Below are 23,248 nucleotides of genomic sequence, written 5' to 3' on the forward strand. Positions count from 1 at the left end.
TCTTTTTTTATCATGGTCTCTGAGGTGCCCGTTGCTGTCCATTGAACTGTATAAAGAATTAGTGGTTAGCTGGTGCAGTGCCGTGTTTTGGCTTTAGTCTGAGAACAATGCTGACAACACGCCGATGTTTTAGTTGTTGCTCAGTGGCTCTTGCCCTGATCAAGGCATTTTCAGTCTCTCATGCTCTGAGGAATAGTGAGGAATGGCACAGGAAGCCAGGAGGAAGCAGAGACAGGATGCCTGACCCAAACTAGCCAAAGGGTATTCCATACCACAGCACATCATGCCCAGTACAGAAACTGGGGACAGTTGCCTGGAAGGGGCCAATTGCTGCTCAGGTTGGGCTGGGTATCGGTTAGTGGGTAGTGAGCAATTGTGTTGTGCGCCACTCTTGTTTATTCCTTCTATTTCCTATTATTACTGTTACTAGTCTGTTATTATAATGTTTTATTTCAATGATTAAACTGTTCTTTTCTTAACCCGTGGGTTTTTATGTTTGTTTTTTTTTTCCAATTCTCCTTCCTGTCCCACTGGGAAGTAGGGGGAGTGAGCAAGTGGCTGTGTGGTGCTTAGTTGCCGGCAGGGCTTAAAAGCATGACATCTGGACTTGCCCCAGCATTATGCTGGGGCCCCAGAGCTGGATGAAGTACTGCAGGTGGGGTCTCACCCGAGCAGACCAGAGGGACAGAATCCCCTCCCTCGACCCGCTGACATGGACAGTGGGATTGAGTGTGCCCTCAGCAAGTTTGCCGATGACACCAAGCTGTGTGGTCCAGTTGATACGCTGGAGGGAAGGGATGCCATCCAGAGGGACCTTGACACGCTTGTGAGGTGGGCTGATGCCAGCCTTATGAAGTTCAACCACGACAAGTGCAGGGTCCTACACCTGGGTCGGAGCAATACCAGGCACAGCTACAGACTGGGCAAAGAAGAGATTCAGAGCGGCCCTGCAGAGAAGGACTTGGGGGTGCTGGTCCATGAGAAAATGAACATGAGCCGGCTTCAGTGTGCGCTCGCAGCCCAGAAAGCCAACTGCATCCTGGGCTGCATCAAAAGGAGCGTGACCAGCAGGTCGAAGGAGGTGATCCTGCCCCTCTACTCTGCTCTTGTGAGACCTCACCTGGAGTATTGTGTGCAGTTCTGGTGTCCTCAGCATAAAAAGGACATGGAACTGCTGGAACAAGTCCAGAGGAGGGCCACGAGGATGATCAGGGGACTGGAGCACCTCCTGTATGAAGACAGGCTGAGGAAGTTGGGGCTGTTCAGCCTGGAGAAGAGAAGGCTGCGTGGAGACCTCATAGCAGCCTTTCAGTACCTGAAGGGGGCCTATAGGGATGCTGGGGAGGGACTCTTTGTCAGGGACTGTAGTGACAGGACAAGGGGTAATGGGTTAAAACTTAAACAGGGGAAGTTTAGATTGGATATAAGGAGGAAATTCTTTCCTGTTAGGGTGGTGAGACACTGGAATCGGTTGCCCAGGGAGGTTGTGAGTGCTCCATCCCTGGCAGTGTTCAAGGCCAGGTTGGATGAAGCCTTGTGTTGGATGGTTTAGTGAGAGGTGTCCCTGCCCATGGCAGGGGGTTTGGAGCTAGATGATCTTGAGGTCCCTTCCAACCCTAACCATTCTATGATTCTATGACCTGCTGGCCATGCTCCTTCTGATGCAGCCCAGGGTATGCTTGGCACATTGCTGGGTGATCTTGAGCTTCTCATCGTGCAACACACCCAAGTGCTTCTCCTTAGGGCTGTGTTCAGTCAGCCTGTATTTGTGCTTTGGATTGCCCCCACCCAGTGCAGGACCTTGCATTTGGCCTTGTTGAACTTCATGAGGTTATGTGTACTAACTGGAGTTATGGTCATGTTAATTCTGGTATTTCTTGCTTTAAAAAGAGTAAGGTTAGCATAAAAATAGAAATTCGGTCCTGAAGTAAAAAGTAAACCTTGAAAATGAGTTTTGTTGCTCATGTTCTTTGTCCTTATATGAATTTTGCTGCTTGTGGTTATATTGTTATATGTATTTCTGTACAGCAAGTAACCACATGGGTATGGGTGGTAAGGGACACAACTTGAATTACAGAACTAACTGCAGAAAGTATTGCTAGCACCCTAGATTTGGGAGCAGAGGAATTTGAGGAATGGATTAAATTGGTGATTTCTCTGTTTTGTAGTCTTACATTCTTGTGATGGTAGAGCTGGGCCTGATGCTTGAAGGGCTTTACTTTCCCATAGAGAACGGAGCAGAGTGATGCTGAGACCTCTTAGTGCCCTCCTGCCTCATACAACCTCTTTCCTCTCACTTCTCTGCAGTAGAGAAGTCCCATTTCACTGGACACAGGTTCCTTTGCTGGAACATAGCATTTTCAGTTTGGGAGTAGGGGGGAAGCAGCACAGGACACTCATGTTCAAAGCTGCAATGTGGACACCTCAGTTTTGATCTTGTTTCTTACAAACCTAATTTTTGAATCATGGCACCAAAATGATTTCTGTCATCCCTGAAGATGAAATATAAGGGTTATAAACCAGCAGTGGGTTCATATAAGATGACTTGAAATGCACCCGATTTTCACCAGGATAAATTCATAAATGTGGTCAAGTTTACTCTGGGATGTTATCACCCTGTCACAAGAGTGAAATCTGCATCTTGGAGCTGAATGGGGCTTTTCTTTGCTCTTGGAGGGGGCAGAGGAAAGGAGAAGTTTTCTGACTAGTGAAATCCACATCAACTCTATGTATTTTTGAATAACACTCAAACATGACTCTCTTATTCCTTATTTTACCTGTGATATTTTATACCTTCCAGCAGGTGCTGCTGCTTCCTGCTGATGTTGTCTTTGTGCAGGAAAAAAAAGAAGTCAGTCATTGGATATAATGCTGTGCAACTGGACTTTGTTCTTTGTTTTGCATCATGATATTCAGGTCTAAAGTTCTCACAACGTTGATAAATTCAGATTTGAATCTGTAATGATTTTCAACTCCACTGATTTCAGGTGCTCTGAAATCTGTCTTTAAGAAGGATGCTAAAGATGAAAGTACTCCTCTGCTTTAGACTCTGTGGGGTTTTCTGTTTATGCTTTAGAGAAAAGGAACTGCATGGAAAAGGAGGCTAACTAGGTTGCTGAAGTCAAGCAGCATTAACCTAACTTTGGCAGCTTGAGTCTGTGTCTTATGACATGGAGATGTATAACCTGAATGTGATTACAAGTAACTGGTAAATTAAATATGCATAATAATAGTTAATGCTTATTCAGTGCTTTTTTTCTGCCCTCGTAGATTCCAGGGTAGCTCACAAACCTTTTACAGTCTTGGCCCTAGTTTATAGATGAGAGGATGAAATTGTTAAACGTGGAGTCATTCAAGGTCAAGTGAACCACTGTCAAAACTGGAAAGAGTTCAAGTTTGATGCCTTTTTCTCATGGATATATCACTTTATAATTTTTTATATTTATAGGGTTTTTTATAAATTATTATAATTTGCAGATGATTGCTTGTTTTGTTGAGGCACTTTTGCCTTTCTTGAAGCTAGGTTTTTGTGGGTTGAAAATACAAGTAAATGGGTAAGTCTGCATTTCTTTCTCTTTACACAAAATGTGCATAGCATTGCCAGTAAAGCTATTTTTGACTTCCTGTGGAAAAAATCTGTATTTCTTTACCATAGCTTTGTAGGTGCTTCATCTGTACTTGGCCAGGCTATATCTTGATGAAGAACAAGTAATTCCATCTCCTAAAATATAGTAACCATCAGTCAGATCAACAAAGGGGTTAAAACTGAGACAGCCCTTTTACTTCAGTGGAAGTGTAGTTGTTGATTTATAGCTCTCAGTAAATGATTATTGGAGATCTGCCATGTGTAGCAGAGCATTCGGAAAGCGCACCACAGACTCTGCTTCCTCCTGAAGAGTGTTTGGTAACATCTCACTTTAACTGCAGTCTTGTAAGGTACTAGCAGGCAGGCAAAACTCACCAGCCAGCAGTCATGGAAGATAAGGTCTTTACCAATGTTTATCAAAATGTTAACACCGCCAATATCTATGAGATTCAGGACTCTAAAGAAGACAAAAGGGATAATCTTTATGATCATGTCCATGAAGATCCAGTATCTCCTTCTTCCATCACTACTCTCCCAGAGAGCATGGATAGTAGTCAGGACAGCTCAGAAGATAGCTGTGGTAATTCTGTGGCCTTTCAGCATGGGGCCGATGGGGAGGATGGTTCTTCTTCATCTCACCATGGTGCTGAAGAAGACCACCCATACCAGGAGATGGATCTGATGAGCCCAACTCTGGAAGATAAACATGTAGAGGGCATGATGTTTAAGAGCAACATGCATTTTCCTCTGGATTTCCAGTTGCGCCGGAGCACTTCTTCCAACTCTCCAACTTCCCTCAAGTTCCCTCTCAACAATAACTTTGGAGAAACTGACAACTTTCAGGAAGATTGTGAGATTTTCATGTTTGTAAAGGTAAGAGCTTGAGTGCTCCTAAGAACACACCGGTTTTAACCCCCAAATCAGTGTATGTGTTCTCCGAATCAGTAAAATACATCTACTCAGTGCTTTGTTCCGAACTCTGCTGCCTCTGTCCTGTAGGGGTCAATTCATTCACTTACCTCTTACATCTTAAGGTGCAGGAAGAGATTTGTGTTGTGTGAAGATGACTGAGATTTCTTTACTTCAAGTGGCTGTCTGAATGTGGTAAAAGTATTCTGATTGTTGCAATTTATTTATTCTGTGAAATCTCCTGCTGTTACAGCTAGACAACTACTACTTGGTTTAGTTAAGGTAGTTTAGATATCTCTATATTTCACTATTTAGCTAGTAGCTATAGTTCAAAAGTTATTAATGCTATGAAGAAAGCTAAATATATAGTTTAAATAATGGCAATAAAATTTCTACAAATGCTCATCCATGAAAGTGGTTTTTCTTTTATTTCTTTCAGTGTTCAGATTAATGTGTTTCTGTGACAATTTTAACTAATTTCAAGTTAGGTAGAAATTACTGAGGGGACTTTCACACTTTCTCTAAAAAGTATTTTGTAAACACTTGTAGTATAGCTTAAATTTCTAAACCATAAACACCTGCGTTCTTAAATAAACACTACACTTCCCTTTATAAAAGCTCTTGTATTCAGCCATTCCCAGTATTTATTAGGCCATAATACAAACCTGACAGTTCCTCCTTTTTAACTACATGAGAGAAATTTTCGAGTTCTTGTTTCCCTTGAACAGGACCATCAACTGTGAATGTAATGCTGTTATTTCTACAGAAGTCTTGTGAAGTTCATAACATAAATAAGATTATCAGAATCTGTTCCTTAGCTTCACTGACAGATGCTTTGAAAGCAGGCTGAGAGATTTCATTGCCACACATAATGAGAAGTGTTTTCAGCAATGTCTGTACTTGTTTAATTTAGTTTATTTAAACAAGGGCACACTGTAACATTTGCATTGGTATGAAATGCTGATTATTTTGTATGAGCTAGGGGAGATCAAATGGCATGGTGGACTCTCCTAATACTTCAGTTGATTTCTCTTGTAAACCTTCGATTTCCTGGAAAATGGCTTTAAAAAGTTATCCAACATTCATGTGTAGGATAAAGGAGAGTGCTTCCATGAAGTGTCAACCAAATCTTGATTCTCTTGAGTGCATTAAGAAAGATATGATTTAAATATTTTTCCTTTCTGTTACGTACTCCTGTAGATGACAGGATGCCTGAAGTGTTCAAAGCCAGGTGGGATGGGCTTTGAGCAACCTGGACCCCTGCCCATGGCAGAGGGATTGGAATTGGATGATCTTTAAAGTCTCTTCCAACCCAAACCATTCTATGATTCCATGAAAAGTTGACGTTATGCCCCCTTCGTGTCTCCCTTCTCTATGTGATAGTCCTTCATGACTGCTTTTGTAATTTTTGCATAAAGGTTGATAAATTATTGGTACAAAAATCAATATAATAATAAAACCCAAACAAAAAGACCCCCAAAATATAAAAACCAAACACACCAAATCCAACAACCAACCAGGAAAACCAGAAATGGCTGTCAAGGTTACTCAGTCTTATTCCACATAAGACAAACTGTACAACTTCAGCTGTTTTTCTTGAATTTTAGTATAACTGCAGCTAATCTGGTAGAAAGGTGAGCGTCCTTCAGGAGAGGAAGTATCTACTAGTTGCTGGGTCGTGAACTGTTCTGAGTCCATGCTTACTGCCGCTGGTTTCTGTAGAAGTGGGCTATGGGGGCGATATGTGAGAGCAGCTGGCCTTTATAACACACTGTATGACTCTGGACTCCGCAGCAGTAGCTGTCCTATTTCTGTGACTGGATCATGGTTGTTTCTAGAATTGACAGTTATTTGGACAAAGTAAGATCTATGGTGTTGGTTCAAGTTCATGTCTCTGCTAGTAGTCCTACATGTGTGTTTGAAAAGTCATAACGATTGAGTATATTTTGTTTGTTAGCAACAACATGGTGTTAGCAACACGAGTGTTTCATTTTGCCTTTAAAATAATCTGTCTCCATTCCTTATTCTTCCACATTCCTCTTGCTTCAGAATAATGATGTCCTCTCTTTATGCACAAGAAAAGCAAACGAGTGTGGATGTTCCTGTTTAAGCAAAGATGATGGGTTAATTTAAATTTCCAAAAGGTGAGAAGAAAAGAGAAGAAAAGAACTGTCCTGGGGAAGGATAGAGGAAGTGTTTTTCCTTGCTTCTGTTGTGCAGAGTAGCTGAGGATCTCATAAAGGGGCTTATCAGCAGCTCTAGAGAGAAGTGCAAACTTTGGACTCAACTCACTTGCCAAAACATAAGTGCCTAACACCTTCAAGGTGTCCTTGAGCCCCAGAACATCCCCACCTAGCTGGAAGATGGGACATGAGTTTTTCAGGTGATCTTCCCCAAGCAGGAGCTGGAGGCCTGATGGGCAGGGTGCCAAATACTGCCCTGTGAGTGGCTGACCTGAACTCCTGTGACAGCGTTTTATTCCTTGAGAAATGGGTGATGTTTCAGTTTGGATATTTGCTTTTCTTTCTCTTATTGAGGTAATAAAGCACTAACTCCATGGAGTGCAGATCCAGCTTTGCTGTCTTTAATTATCTAGGTAGCAAAAGTCAGCTTATAAACCAGAAGGTCGTAGAGTAATATATAGCAACAGTTGTGAAATACCTGAGGGCTATTGCTTCTTGCATGTAGGAATCAAATATCTCAGTTATATCAATGCCTGTTATTCATAGTTTGTTCCCTTCTCCAGTGGTCCACCTGAAACCAGTGTGGCTCTGAAACTGGGTAGAGCTTCTGGATTTGCTCTTTTCTGCAGACATTAACAGCAGGATCTTTTGCTGTGGGACAATAGTGGTAATGGCAATTGCCACTATTTATTTCTTCCTTTGTTTGTGGCACTAATAAATCTCTGTGAGTGGCTGGACACATGAGTGTAAGACAGAGGTCGCTGCTGACTGAAAACCAGAGGAAGTGGGAGATTAAATGACATCTAATTTACCATCTAGTTGCAGTGCACTGCCTAGGACAGAATTTCAACTTCATCAGGATATTGTTTTGTTGCAATAGGACCATAATTTCAGTTGGACTGGATAATCTTTTCTGTACTCCATTCTGTGTTATTAGACACCAAGAAAATGTTTAAATCACATTAACTCATCTTTCACTGGTAATTGGTAACTATGTCACTGCCAGTAGACTATTTCAGGATGTGCTGTTTTGGCTTTCATAAAGGAATTGCCTGTACCTTTAATAGCAGAATATAGCACGTGCCAAAATGGAGATGCTTGTGCGAATCCAGCATGTCCAGGCTTGTAACCGCCATCTTAATGCCCTTTCAATAACATTGTCATTTCTTCAAACAAAAGCCTTTGCAATGTAAATGGAAATATGACTGACATACAGGCCATGTTACTGGGTACAGAGGACAGCATGACCTGATTGTACCTGTTGCTCAGGGGTCCAGCTTTTTCCCTCGTAGGCTGCATTTCCCTATTTAGCCATGTGTGTGTTCTGATGGGTGAGTTTCTTTGAAAAAGTTAATTTTTTGTCTTTGTGAAACTTGAGTTGTTATTTAAAGAATAGTCCTTCTATTTTCTTTTCAGAAGAAAATTACTGCCCTTCTGGTTTATTGACAACCTGCAGATTATACCCTCTCTGTACACATTTGTGCTATAGGAGCACAGGTCCCTGAAGGAAGGTAATTCTTCACCCCAAGCAATAAACACCTTGTATAGTGCAAACACTACCAATTTAATGCAGTCATTTAGCATTGTGAACATGCATGTTGAGCCACTGTGCTGGGATAACAGAGTTATGGATGCTGGAAAGCACCTCTGGATATCATCTAGTCCAACCCTTTACTCAGAGCCAGGGCCGTGTCTGGTCAAGTTGTGAGTATTTCCAAAGGTGAAGAATCCACAGCTTCTCTGTGCAGCCATTCCCATGTCCTACCCTTGTGATGAAAATGGCTGAAGCCAGGTAGTAGGTGTAATGCTCTATATTTACATAAAATTACAGCAATTTGCCTTTTTATGCCATTTTAGCTTTTAAAAATATTTTTTGTAATAAATCCAGTGGAAGTAAGCAAATATTACTTTGGTCTTATGAATAAGCTTAGAAAAAGGTTAAATGATTCATTATCTACATTTTAACTAATGTTAACTGAGCGCCTTAAGCAAGGAAAAAATCCAACAACTATTTTCAGAGTTCTTCAGTCATGGCAGATTTACAGGCTAAGATGCAATATGCTAAAGTTAGTACATGCACAGAAGAAGTCACTAATGGGGAGCCAATATCCTAATGTGATAAGATGTTGGCTTTTTTGATAATTTAAATGAAATTAACAGATATTTTTTGCTGAAAATAATCTTACTTGAGACAGTTTACAAGTACAGTTAAGTATAGAAATGCAAGCCTGGAATATCAATTGATGTATTCTGCTCTCAGCCTTATCTAGACTATCCCCAGCAGATGCTTCTTTGAAAACATTCAGTGATGCGGATTCAGAACTTACACCTATTAGTCTCTGTCAATGCTTAATTATTCTCCTGAAACAGAAATTTTCCTTTGTTAAAATTCTGTTGCTCAGAGCTATTTTTCTATTTTAATAGACGGGTCCTTTACATACTAGAAGACATGTCAAATTCTCTTCAGTCTTCGCTTTCCTAGACTAAACAAATACAGTTCTTTCAGCCTGCCTTGAAGCTTGAGTCATCATTTCTGAACTGGAGTGGTTTGGTGTGTTGTGGGTTCTTTTGGTTTAGGGTGGGGTTTGTTGGGGTTTTTTTGGGTTGGGGATATTTGTTGTCCTTTACCAGTTAATTTATATATTTCTTCAGCTCCAGTTTTCAGATACAGGTAGCATATTTAGCAGTGCAAATAAAAATTACTGTAGGAAGTGCCTCTTTAGTTAATTGTCTGTCCAACTCTCTAGTCGGAACACTTTATCTGCTGTATTTTAGCATATTTGTGTATCCTATAACCTTCTGTTTAGGATTGCAAAGTTCATGTTCTAGCCCTGATGTTTCCCCAGTAAATGCTGTTGTAATGGTCTCAACCCTTTATCACTCGCCTGTTTTCCATCAGGTGTAATGCAGTACTCTTGCACAGTTTGTGCCTGCCATTTGACTCCAAGAACACTAGGATTCTTTTAGTGGTGCAACCAGACTCTGATCACCCATCCCTGAAAACAGTATGGTTTTGGAGTCAGAAAATTGCTTTAATATAAATCCTGTGTGGAGGGGACTATCACCAATGCTTTTGCTTTACTAACTCAGAGACTAGAGATACACCTGCAACATCTCCACATCATACTATGCAGGTACAACATGCCTTTATGGCTAGCTCCTCTACCTTGTCTTGGGTAATCTTATATCTAACGTATAAACCTAGAAGCAATGCAACCCTTATTTCTGAGGATGAAAACTGTAGTGTCTTCATAGTTTGATTTATGCTTATCTGAATTACTCTGTGTGCTTGTGTGAAGAGATTAGCAAATGGCCATTCTGTTACAGATAACATCCAATTCCTAGCTATTGGTCATAAATAGAACATGTGCTTTAGCAGCAGGGCATAGCAATTTGGTTAATCTTTTAGATACAAAGGGTAAAAGGCCTTGCTTCTGACCTCTGCTGAGTCTGTGCCTTGTTCATGCACCTTTTCTGCCTCCAGAAAGGTCCATGAATCAATTTTCAGCTGACACTCACATGCCACCTTCAGCTTTTGGCTCCAGCAGTGACTGTGGCTGGGTATAGCACAGTAGCGTAGCAACGGCTTCAAAATAAATACCTGTATTGTGTAGGAAATTGTTACTGCACTGTGATTGCAGCAATAGCAAATACAATGTAAATATGTAGGTCATACTGAGAGAAAATGAAAACAGGATTTATTTCTTAATTTCCTTATATTTTCCTTTTTGTAACTCTCATGTTCTGGAAACAAGACTGTTGTCCCAGCTTGGGTTGTTCTTTTCTTTTGAAACATCTCAGCTCCTACATTTTACAAGAGAAAAATGTTTGGATTTGTGGATTGATTACTTCTTTGCTGTCCCTGAAAAATTATCTATGTAGCAGCATTGTCACTCTTAAATAGTTTCTGTCCAATACAGAGAATTTTGTATTATTTTTGTTTATTGCAGAAGTGGCTAAAGAGCAGCTCTACTGAGACAGATGTTTTTCAAACCAATAAGCTATCTGAAATAGTGCAAAGGGATGTTCATTTGTGTGGTCGTAGGCATCAGCTGTAGGGTGAGGTTTATTTGGTACATGCCATTTGTTCTGTTGAGTAAGGACCTAATTCAGTTTACTAAATGGAGGCATCCAGTGGTGTCTTAAGGCTTCCCTCCTGGCCTCCAGCTGCTTCTGCCATGGGTCTCACTTAGATCCTTTCTCATATATGTTTACAGATTTCCTCAGCTATTCTAGGGTCTCTGAAATGCTGCTGGATTTAGGCAACTGACTCAAGCCATAAACTTTCACTGAGTACAATGGCATTGTCACCTGAAGTTAAATAAACTGAATGCCACCAGTGACAGCTTAAATACAAAGCATGGGTTACTAGACTAGACTAGAAGTTAATTCTGGTAATGAGTATCTGAAAACAAACTTCGGACTATTTTTTTTTTTCTGGGCTATTTAATTTTCCTTTTTCTCTCAGTGGCCACACTCGGCAGCAACTGAAGTGCAATAGCAAACAAACATTGCAATGTTGGGCACTTGGGCTGTTCACTAATTTACTCAGATAAAATAATCTAATACATTTCAGCATCTTTCCAAGACTGAGAACCAGCACCCTTTCTTTAACTTCAGTCAACCTTTATCCCTTTCTTAACAGCACCCCCCATATATTTCTTTCATCTGTATTTGTTTTATAGTTACTTTTTATTTTAGACACCAAAGTAGAAGAGAGAAGCCAACTTAATATGTTAGATTTGCATTTGCAGCTACCAGTTCCAACACAGCTAAAGATTTTAATTGTGAAAAGAAAATTTGTTCTGTTTCTTTGGGTCATAAAACCCTGTATTTGAGCGAAGTTTTCCGCTGTCCTGCAACTGCATTTAATGGTCCATTTAGAAATTATTTTCACATTTATGTCCTCTCATGCACTGTGATTGTGGCTGCAAAGGAGCCCTGAATATTTTTCCTGTATCAGTGGCAACTTTTAAAATATTTATAGCTGTCTAATGGCAGATGTATGAACCTCTATGAAACTACCTTCTGTGGGGAAAAAAATAATAGGAGGTGTCATGTCACTCTAAAATAAGTCATGGATTTGTTGTCTAAAGGTGTGATTTTTATATTTTGATCTTTAGGTAATCCTTTCATGTCAATTAATAATACAGTTATGGTTGACTTCATACTGTTGGTACATCTCTGATAATGTTGTAAGACGTCAGTGACCTTTGTGAAGTTACAATGATACAATCGGGAGCAGATGAGAAGTGAACTGGTTAGTGCGCAGGTCAGGTGTCAGTACAGGCAAGAAGTGTTTGAAACCAGGGTTTCGTTTCACAAGTTAATTGATTTTCTGCTGCAGCCTCCATGTAGTAACCTCAAAGCAATCTATGAGTGTTAATGGAGTAAAAATCAAGAACACATCTTCTGTGAGGAAAACATTTTTTCTGCTTATAGGTTTATAAAGATGAGGCACAGAAAGGTCTTTGTGCACTTACCAAAATCACTTTTTTGGGGTTACTGGTAATCTGAAAAACATTTCATGGGGTTGGAGGTGACCTTTAGGGATATAAAATAGGTTCCATGAAACAGACAGTCTCATCGTGTAATACATAATTCATAAGTTGATCAAGGTTGATCTGAAAACTAAGTGGCCATTATTATTCATTTTGGAAATGTGTTTCAGAACATCACTGCTCTGATGGTTCGACACCTTAATTTCCAAATGACATTTATTCATATGCAGCTAATACCTCCTTGTTCTTGTGCCAACATGGTCCATTAGCAATCACTCTTTCATTTAGCAGTTTTTAAAGTCAGTTCAAGCTTAGACTTCCTCAGCTGTTTTGGGGCTAAACCAGCCATTCCTTTTTGTTTCCATTTCTGCCAGTTGTCATATTAATCCCCTTCCACATGTACCTTCTTTCCACAAAGGTGCCTTTTTTTTTCACAGTTGCATCCTGTCTCAGGTTGCTTCTACTTTTATAGCTAGACTAAACAAATGGCATAAAAGATTCTCAAATGATCTCTTGGTTTATGATATCTATGGTTGTTTAAGTAAACACATCATTCTGTTTGAGGTGAACTGTCCTGTTATAAACACATTAGAGTCAGACAGAGAAAGCTTCATTAATTTCTTGGTGCTTTTCAGTTTTTCACTTATCCTGACACCTGTTTTTCTTTCAGGAACAGTTTTCCTGACACAATTGTAAGGTTCCCTGGTCTGCCAGCAGAGAATCAGCAGGGCATGATTCCCACTGTCCCATTGGTGTTAAGAGTAGTCACAGACACCAGGCATCAGTCTTAAGTTCAACAGCTTTAGGGGGCTTTTCTCTGGATCCTTAATTGACATCTGGATGGGGTTGTTCCCTTGTCTGTGTTGCTGTTCTTTGTGAAACCTCAGAATCTGAAGCTCAACACTATTGCTATAGCTCGAGGACTAGTTGAGAAGCAAATGGAAGGAGCAGAAGTTTACATCTCAACTTACAGGTATTTAATTTCTCTCTTACAAAGGTGGAGTTACTGAATGCCTTCTTTGGTTCAGTTTTTACTGCTTTTATAATGGTCTCAACCCTCTATCACTTTCCCTTGGTTGAGGAGGATTGGGTTAGAGATCATTTAGCCAAACGTGTGTCAATGTTGCTGGCAGATATTGTCACTAAGCTATTCTCCATCACCTTTGAAAGGTCATGGAGAACAGGAGAGGTGCCTGAGGACTGGAGGAAAGCCAATATCACAGCAGCCTTCAAAAAGGTCAAGAAAGAGGATGCAAGAAGCTACACATGCCTGGCAGCCTCACCTCCATTCCTGGGAAGGTGATGGAACAGTTCATGCTGGATGTCATCCTTAAGCATGTAGAGGAAAAAAAAGTTATCAGGAGTAATCAACATGGATTCACCAAGGCAAAATCATGCTTGACCAATCTGATAGCCTTCTATGATGGAATGACTATGCAGGTGAGGGGAGAGCAGTGGGTGTTATCTACCTTGATTCAACAGGGCTTTCGACACTGTCTTCCATAACATCCTCATAGGTAAGCTCAGGAAGTGTGGGTTAGATGAATGGGCAGTGAGGCAGATTGGGAACTGGCTGAATGGCAGAGCTCAGTGCTGTGATCAGCAGTGCAGAGTCTAGTTTATGCCTGTAGTAGCAGTGTTGCCCCAGCTATCAGTACCAGGGTCTAGTCTTGTTCCGTTTACTCATCAATGACTTGGATGAAGGGATGGAGCATACCTTCATTGAGTTTGCTGATAATACAAAACTGGGAGGAGTGGCTGTTACACCAGAAGGCTGTGCTGCCGTTCAGCAAGACCTGGACAGATTGGAGGCTTGGGTGGAGAAGAACCTGATGAATTTCAATGAAGGCAAGTGCTTGGGTAACTTCTCTGTGGAGGAGGACCTGGGAGTTTTGGTCTGTGAGCCAGCAGCAATGTGCCCTTGTGACCAAGAAGGCCAGTGGTATCCTGGGCTGCATTAGGAAGATGTGGCCAGCAGGTCATGAGAGTTTATTTTCTCTCTCTACTCTGCCCTGCTGAAGTCACACCTGGAGTACTGTGTCAGTTCTGGGCTCCCCAGTTCAAGAAAGACAAGGACTTACAGGAGAGGGTCCAGTGAAGGGCTATGAAGATGATCGGGGACCAGAGCATCTCTGTTATAAGGAAAGGCTGAGAGAGCTGGTCCTTTTTAGCCTGGAGAAGAGATGACTGAGAGGGGATCTTATCAATGCATACAAGTATTTCAAGGGTGGGTGTAAAGAGGATGGGGTCAGACACTTCTTAGTGGTTCCTAGTGACAGAATAAGGGGCAATGGGCACAAACTGAAACAAGGAAAGTTATGTCTGAATTTGAGGTAAAACTTCTTTACTTGTGGGTGGCAGAGCACTAGAACAGGCTGCCCAGAGAAGTTGTGGAGTCTCCCTCTCTGGAGACATTCAAAACCTGCCTGGATGTGTTCCTGTGTGACCTGCTCTAGCTGAACCTGCTTAAGTAGGAGGGTTGCACTAGATGATCTCCAGAGATCCCTTCCAACCTCAACCATTCTGTGATTCTGACTTCTGCTCACATGTATTTGTACCATTGTTGGATTTATTTTAAGATATATTTGATTAAAACTCTGGAGGTCTATGTCTAAACCATTTAACCCCACCATCCATTTCTCTAAGCCTACAGTTAGTACAAAGTCACGTTTCTGTGAAAAGTCACTAAATAAGTATGCTGGGAAAAGCCCAGTACCAAAACTTTGTTGCACAAATTTAGTTGTGTCCTGTTTTGAAGAGGCACCAGTCTTCCCTTTCATTGGTGAACACATGACTTTGTAAATAATCACAGTAAGTGGTTTCTAGTTACATAGTGCATAGTTACAAGGTGACATAAAAAAGAAGAGTGTTGTAAAAACCACACAGATTGTTTTAAATGTACATATATATATATATATCATCCCACAGGATTGCATACTTTATTGGACTTTATGAGGTGCTTGAAATCTACTTATATTCACCAAACGTGGTGCTTATCTGTTGAATCAGTAACTTCACGATGGTCCTAACCATGCACGTCGGTGCGCTGGCACGTTGCCGTGTGTTAATGAGCCCCTATAGTGAGCAGCAGCAGAGCAGCAGTTTGGAGCAGCAGATTCAGTCATTTGGCTCCTCCCTGTGAGGTTGCAGGGCGAGTGAAGTTTGAACGGGAGCAGAGTTTCTTGCAGGCATCCGGCGCTGATTGGCCTTGCACCCTGCAGCTGATAACAGCTAAAAATAGCGCTGGTATAAAAGCCCAGCGAGCAGCAGGGCTTTCCTGGCATTGCCTCCCGGCTGCCAGCGAGGGAGGAGACGGTGTTCTCCAAGCCCCTGCAGATATATGACCAAAGAACATTCTGCTGCTTCATTCCCCATAACAATTAACTCCTCAAGTGAGGACACGCGCTGGGCTGTGTGACTCATGGGGGAGTAACCAAGTTCTACTTCAAAGACACAAAGAAGGCATAAACTGAAGGCCAGATTTTCTGAGCAGAGCATGACAGGTGGGCTGGAGGAATGTCTTTGGAAGTGTGCCTGCAGAATATCTGTGGGTTTGTGTGCAAGAACGTTGTAAATATGCTCACATAATTACCTGTACGAGGAGCATACTCCATGGCGAAGGAATTCTGAACACTTGGAAAAACAAATGTGGTTTTGTTTGACAATGGTTTGACTAAGCTGACACTGAGGAGTTTGGGAGTCTGTTCTTAGCCTTGCTGTTGATTCTGGGGAAATCTGGTCACTTCCTCTCCTTTCTGCTTCCAGCCAAACTCTGCCTGTCTTCTGTTTTAAACTGTAGTCTTGGGGGGAACAGAGACTTCAGTGGTTGATTGCATTGCAAGATAAACTTTTGGGTGTCTGAAGTGCTTTGGATGAATAAAGAAGGGACACAGCTACATTGAACAGCTCCCCTTTGAAACTCTATCGAAAGTTACATTGAATTGAAAACAGGGTGTAATTGAGAAGGCATTAGGAAGTCTTTAAAATGGGTGGCAGTATCAGCCCTATCAATATTAAGCTATTTCCTCATGTGTTTATCCCAGTGGCTGTTTGTTTTTATGAAACTTTGCACTATGAAATTTGTATGTGTAGATTGCCTTTCATTTTGGTTAGAGTTTTAGTTTTGGGTTGGGTTTTTTTTTCTGGCTTGTAATAGTACACTGCAAGGTTTATAACATCCTGCAAGATTAACACGACCCAGCTAACTTGCCTTCAGTTTTGATTTGATACGTTTTATTTTCTGAAAAGGTTACTTATAACTGCTTAGCCATTTCCCCTTTGATAAGAACATTCAATTACCTTGTGCTGTCTTAGCTGAGAGATCTCCTGTGTCAAACTAGATAAAAGAAGATGATGGTTCAGCAGTTCTGTAGACTGAAGTCATCTTTTTCCTGGTCAGGAGACCCAGCATGAGCAGAGGCGGTGGAAACTCTCACACTGGCTTCCACCTATATGAGATACAGAGCTGAGAGGAGTCAATAGTTACAGCACACCTAACCTCACCCTTCTGAACTTTTTGCTTTTCCTCTCTGAAAGCCAGTTTTCTGAGTTAACATGGAGCCAAGAGATAACCTGAGAGGCTCTTACTGGTGCCATCGTCTGCAGGGGAATTTAGGCTTTCAACGTCATGAGGTAGCTTTATATATATTTCTTAGTCTGGCATCACTGCTGCTTGACTAGGAATGAGTGGAAGTTGCTAATAGTATCTAATTAGCAGTTTCTGAACTGATGTCGGTCTCCCAGGAAAAACTATTCCATTTTCCGCAGACCTGTATCATAGTTGTCACCAAGGTCAGAGCAGTGAGACTGCAAAGATGACTGGGCATTTTGGTGATCTGTGAGGTTGCTTCCAGGCAACCGAGGGCCCACACCTTCTTTGTAAAAGTGATACCTGCTACATGCGCTGTGAAAATTGTGAGTTTTGGAAAAAGTGATTTTATTTTTAATCTTTTACTTAAGAGGAAAAAATATAAAAATCTTGCATCTCTCTAGTTAAGCCACCCAGTATTCCCAACTCTGACAGGCTCAAACAAGACCGTATCACTATTCAGACTGTGTTCAGAGTGAATTTCACACGAAGGTTTACTTTCAGTCTTAATCTAAGCTCTTCGTTAACAATTGACACCACTGTCTTTCCTTTAAGGATGTGGGACATGGTCTCTAGTCCTAGTAACCTGTGCATGGTGGTCACCAATGAAAAATCTACTAACATGAGAGTGTAGTTGCAGATGAGGGGTTCACCTCTGTGCTCAACTAACCTCATTACTTCGATTCATCCTGGTTGTCCGCATTAACTCTGCAGTGAAAAGGGTCCATCAGCAAACAGAAGCTGAAATGAGATACCACCAAGTCAATGTCAGGTGCTTCAAGATGTTTAGCTCTGATATGGAAGAAAGAAGGAAAACAACCCCAAACAATGCACCGTTCATTTAATAACAGCTCTAAGTGATGCACTAAGGAAAGTGAGCTTGTTCACTGGCAAACTTTATGGAAACCTTATCACAGAAGTACCAAAAGGTGAAATGAAAAATGAATGAAGGCAATTTTCTAAGGAGAATGGAAGCGTTCTACAGTTCACTGTAAGGCTCCAGGTCAGCCACCTGCGTTAACCCAGGCTTACGGTACTGCCATTGAGGAGGTGGACCATAGGATAAGCAGAGGTTAAACTTTGCTGCCATGGAGAGATGTAAAGATGTTGATACCTGCTATTTCACACTGAACAGGAGTGGGTTTATCAGGGAGTCAAAAGCCAGAGGTCCTTTCTTTAGCCAAATAATGCATACACCACAGGGGATCTTGTACTGCTATGCAGATCCACACACATAATCCATGCACAGGTTCTTTATGGCTTCATCTGGCACAGCTAAACGTCACTGAGGCCAACGTTTGAACCCATGGGAACTAGTCTGAGTCACAAGGAACTTCAAACTGAGTTGCTAAAGGCTTCATCTTTTAGAAATAATGTGCCTCAGAATATAGAAAGTAATTTCTGCTTTCAGACAAATTGTTTGCTAAACAACAGAGTGAAACACAAATCTATCAAGCAAAATCAGCAGCAATTATGTGTTCTTTGGGCTTTACCTACTGGGGGGAATTGAAACCGAGCCTGAGACCCACGTGTGTTGTACATGCCATTTTGAACACTTGCTGCAAATAATACATAAATTGGTATTGGAGAGTGTGTTGTGTGCTGGTCTTTTGCTTGGGGGGATTTTATCTTTGTTTCCTTGTTCATGGATCAAATCCTAATTAATTTAGACTTAATTAATGACAAGAAGCATGAAAAGGAATTATCATAATCTAAATAGGAACTTGCACTAAGAACACTTGTAAGACGGATATACATTACTTACTGTGTTGCAGACTTGTAAGTAAAATGTCATTGTGGTTGTGTGACAGTAGTGAGTCAACAATAACAGGTACATCACACTTACTTGGTGGTGTTTTTCTTCATCATGCTTAACAGTATGGAGGTTTTATTTTGAAAAGCAAGGGCTGAAGGTATCTACATTCCTCCTTTCATCACTGTCCGTATAGCTCACAGTTTGGGACAATCTGTAATGCTCTCCATTGTATCCCCTACAATACCTCTTTCCAGAGCGGTCTCAGCCCTGTTTAGAAATATCTTTTGTTTTTAACTGAAATGACAGTTTGGAAATGATAGCAAAATAAAGAAATAAAGGAACAAACTATTGCCCTGTAGAAGCCTCTCTACTGAACACTTCATTATGAGATGATTTTGTACCTTTTAAGTGCCACTTCCTCATGAATGGTTAGCTGTGACTGTCTCAACATGACCGCTGAGATAATTATCCATACTGAAATCCCTCTTCACACTGAACAGCAGTGGGGTTATATCTTGAGGGTGTTAATGCTTATTAATGCTACAGCAAAGTTTGCTACTGCATCCATGTGAGAACATAACTGTATAGAAAAACTTACTTTGCAAAAATCCTGTCTGAGCTGATTCTAGTCAGCTGTCATTCCATTAAACAGCTAGAGACCTTTAGAGCTAAAATGTTGCATGTTCATAATAAGGCAAAGGGAGATCTGCTGTACCTCATGACTATAATGGATTCATAATATCTGGGGATACAGAGTGGGCTGTCTCAGATTTGCCAGTTAATTGACTGCAAAGTTTTCTGGCCTAGGTTTTGCCATCCCATCCCCACCTTGGGTCATTCAGTCTGTATGCTTGTTGTATCACTTGATGTCTTTGTGGTATGCTTTTGAGTGTGGGACAGTTTAAAAGAAAGAACAGAATCACAGCTCTTCCATCAAACCAGCATGTTTTTAGGCACTGTACATCTCTGGAATTGAGGGAAAATACCTGCTTACCCAGCCTTGGCATGAGGCTGAGGAGAAGAACTTTGTACATCGTTGCATGTCTTGTTCATCTAGGGCAGGGAACATGCAGTCTGAGCCCAAATATCTGAGATAAATCCCTTTTGATTTTCCTGAATATTAAACACGAACTTGATAGTGACACATTGTAATTCAAAATGAAATTAAATTTATTGGATTAGTTGTTTGCATTTGTTAAATTGTGAAATAAGTAGCATGTTGAAGCTACCAGCAATGCAATAACTGCAGTTGCACATTACCAGTAATTCAGTCTGTTCCTGGAAGACGTATTATCATAACCTGTTCAAACATGCTCGCTTAGTACCTGGTTGCTGCTTAGTTGTATTTTTCTGGGCAACTGAGCAGTTAAATAATTCCCAGGTAAAATCATAGCCTCAAATACCATTTACTGCAGCTGCACAAAGACTTTAATTATTTTCATCCATCATGGAGGTTTTTTCACAATGTGAAATATGTTACTTGTGTCGTATACAACTTGTAATACCCTGCTCACAGAATGAGCTGGGTGGCAGCACCAAGGGAGAACTGTGCCATGATCCTTCGCGGTAACTTAGCGGTCTGCTGGAGAACTCCATGATAGAATTACATTCTGGATGCTTGGCCTCTGATTCACCCCCTCAGAACAAATCTTTGCTGGAAGTGAAGCTTGGATCAGGCTCATGAAAGCTGATAGTGTGTCAGAGTTCACCTACAATAGAGGTCTTATGTGGAGATGTGGTGGTTCCTTTTCTGAAGCAGTCCTTTTCTTTTATTAATGGGATGACATGCTCATATTCGCTTATATATCTCAAAACCCTCAAACTGTAATGACTTGGCTTATGAAGAGTTCATAATTCAGTATCTAATATTCTTGTACGTAACTCAAAGCCTCTGCTACTTTGGACTTCGGAGCAAATGATAGGCCAAACCAAGCGACCCATTCTTTGCAGTAAAATGAGAGTGTACTAATTATTTATCAGTATCTTCCCTTTAATTTGGCTGAAGAACGAGATGATTTCACAACACAAAACAGAGCTGTGTAGGCAGTAACCAGCATTGTAGTCAAAAAGGTTCCACCCAGATGTAAGTGATAAGTCAGTTTTATATGACAGCAAAGCAGTAAATGCATGAATAGACTCCTGAAGTAGTGCACATATATGTATTTCTATTTCCTCCTACTCACTGCCTCCTACAATGTTTATCTTAAATCCAGCTTTCAGGATTTATTTAAAAAACCCCACAGCATTTCTATGAGCCAGGACACATTTTCTTGATCTCTTCTAGGGTTCTGTAGGGAGAGTTCTGAAAATCAGAAGGTTTTTGAGGTGGGCTGGGTTATTCTGTCTGTGGATACTTAAAGAACAGCTGGAATAACAGATGTGTGGTATCCACACTACAGCTTCTGTAGCCCCTGAGCACCTCATATCAAGTCCTGGGGCAGGGGATGAGTGCAAGGTGGTGCCTCAAAGGTGAAAGTGGATGGGGGAGGGACCTTCCAGGGGCACTGCTCCCCAGAAGCATCTTGAATTAGATGGGGTCTGGCCTGTTCCTGCACTAGGTTATATCTGGGTCAGGATGGAGATGGCTTCAGGGCATCTTAGCTCCTTTCTCTGTCTTGCACAATTTCCCTTCTGCTTTACTGAGCCCCAGTGCAATAACCTTTGTCTTGCAAACTGATTATAATGTACCACTAAACCCAGACAGTTAATTGGGAAGGAAGGATTTAAATGTTTTGACACATTGAGTCTCTACTGAAATTGCTACCTCTAGACTTTAACTTTCAGAAGCGCAAGGCATGCACAACTTCTGAAGTGGGAGAGGACACGTGCATAAAAATCAGGCACTAAAGCTACAGATTTCTTTTACTTAATAATTACAGCGGGATTTGTCTGACCATAATGTCTTTATCTAAGCTTGTTACCCTGGGCTGCCTTTATCACCAGTGAAAAAAAATAGGCACTTCTAGGGCACATATTTTCATTCTAAAATAGGCATCTAAATAGGTCACATGCATCACATCTTATAAGCACTGATATCTTGAATGCTGATTGTATTTAAACATTTTGGTTTAGCATCAGCACTATTACCTCCTTACTGTTCTCATAGCTAGCAGTATTCTCTCTGCCAGAGCTGATATATACTCTCCTGTGATTTAAACTGTTCAAAGCACTTATCTATATCAAAACAGTGTTTTCAATGAAGCTGGAGCTACAGGTAACCTCAGTCAAGATGGCTCAATTCCCGTTGTTTCCAGAAACCCTCATTAAAGGGAAATTACATTGTCACATGAGGTACAAATGAAACCAAACAATTTTTCAGTAAAACCAAAATCATATAATCCTATAGTTGATCTTCACGGTCTCTTCCAACCCAAACCATTCTGTGATTCTGTGATAGCTGATAATACATTATTTAGGGATGCATTTTAGAGATAGGGTGACTACACTGTGGTTGTTGGCAGACAACATACATAACTGTAATACATCATTACAATGCAATGATTCTTTTTGCCACATGTAAGTACACTTAGCCCATGTCCCTGGAAGTCTGCCGGTAGGCCTAGGAATAATGATACAATAAATGTTTGGTAATTAATGTGCCTACTCCAAAAATTACACGTAAAAATTTGAAATCAAAGGGGTAATAACACTTAATTCTCTTCCAGTTAACCTTCCAGTTATTTGAATGAGTGCTAATTAGATCTAAAAGGCATAAGCACACTTTTACACTAATTATAATGTTGATTATGTTGTAATTACAGTTGCAACAGCATAATGAGCTTTACTTGTTAACCATTTCAGTGCTTCTTGGAGTGCACATGAGACAGCTGTGGGGAAATCCTGTAGAGCTTACCCAGAAAGCCATGGAGATGTTGGCTGCTACTGCTCTGGACCTGTGTCAAATGCCTGGGGGTCAACGGAGAGAGTTAGAGATCATCACAAAAGCACACAGCTAAGAGCATTTTCAGGAAAGGCGACTGTTAGATCATGTCAAAACCGTACCCAGAAGGTCTCTCTGTCAGAAGGGGAAGGTAGAATTGCTCGTGGCTGGCTCTGTGAGTGGCCAACAGCCTGTGAGCGAGCTGCGGTGGTCCACAAACAGGAGCAGAGGGCAGCGTGGATGGAGTCCCCCCAGGCACTGATGGCAGTGACGAGGAGGTCCTACCGACCCCTTTGCCTTGGCCTGCTCTTCCTTCCTGTGCCAGCACTCCCTTCCTCCATGCCTTTAAGCTGTGTCAGTCCTTTCTACAGAGTGCCACCTCTGGCTTAGGGTTGCTGTGAGGTGACCTCTGAGTCACACAAGGAATGCAGGGTGAAGGAAGGGAGTATAGATGACAACAGTATGTCAACAGCAGGCTGAGGCCCTTGAAAGTTTTCTTTCATACTCCACCCCAGCATATCCTCACTCCTGTCCCCCCTCTACAGCCAGCACCCTGAGCACTGAGAAATGCTTATGGGACCCAAATAGTTTATTTCCCAAGGCCATGAAGCTCTTCATTCTCCTGTGTAACCCCATTCCTCTGCTCCTGAACTCATTCAAAAGTGGTGGCACCTTGGGTGCTTTTCTCACCTAAGAGTATACACTTTTGGGTTCTGTACCTCTTTGTAATCACACATGGGGTTTTCACCAAGGCAGAGCTCTGCGATTCAGGACCCTCCTGGGCCAATGCAACAGCTAATGCACAGGGGGAGGCAATTAGGCTTTTTTCCCCCTTACCTTTCTTA

General features: G+C 41.3%; 1 protein-coding gene across 2 annotated transcripts in view; it reads left to right on the forward strand.

Moving 5' to 3' along the window:
• The window catches only part of CLIC5 (chloride intracellular channel 5), a 100,607-nt gene that overhangs the window by 4,380 nt on the left and 72,979 nt on the right, over positions 1 to 23,248 (forward strand). Inside the window, exon 1 of one of the 2 annotated variants that reach the window (XM_065681808.1) lies at positions 3,516 to 4,459. The exons of the other annotated variant lie outside the window; for it this stretch is intronic. Within the exon in view, the coding sequence (XP_065537880.1) occupies positions 3,974 to 4,459 (486 nt within the window). The 5' untranslated portion in view covers positions 3,516 to 3,973. Of the gene's footprint in view, positions 1 to 3,515; positions 4,460 to 23,248 lie in introns of those variants that run through there. 2 annotated transcript variants of the gene reach the window in all.

This window comes from Lathamus discolor, chromosome 5 (assembly GCF_037157495.1).
Source record: "Lathamus discolor isolate bLatDis1 chromosome 5, bLatDis1.hap1, whole genome shotgun sequence".
In the NCBI taxonomy this organism is placed as follows: Eukaryota; Metazoa; Chordata; class Aves; order Psittaciformes; family Psittacidae; genus Lathamus; species Lathamus discolor.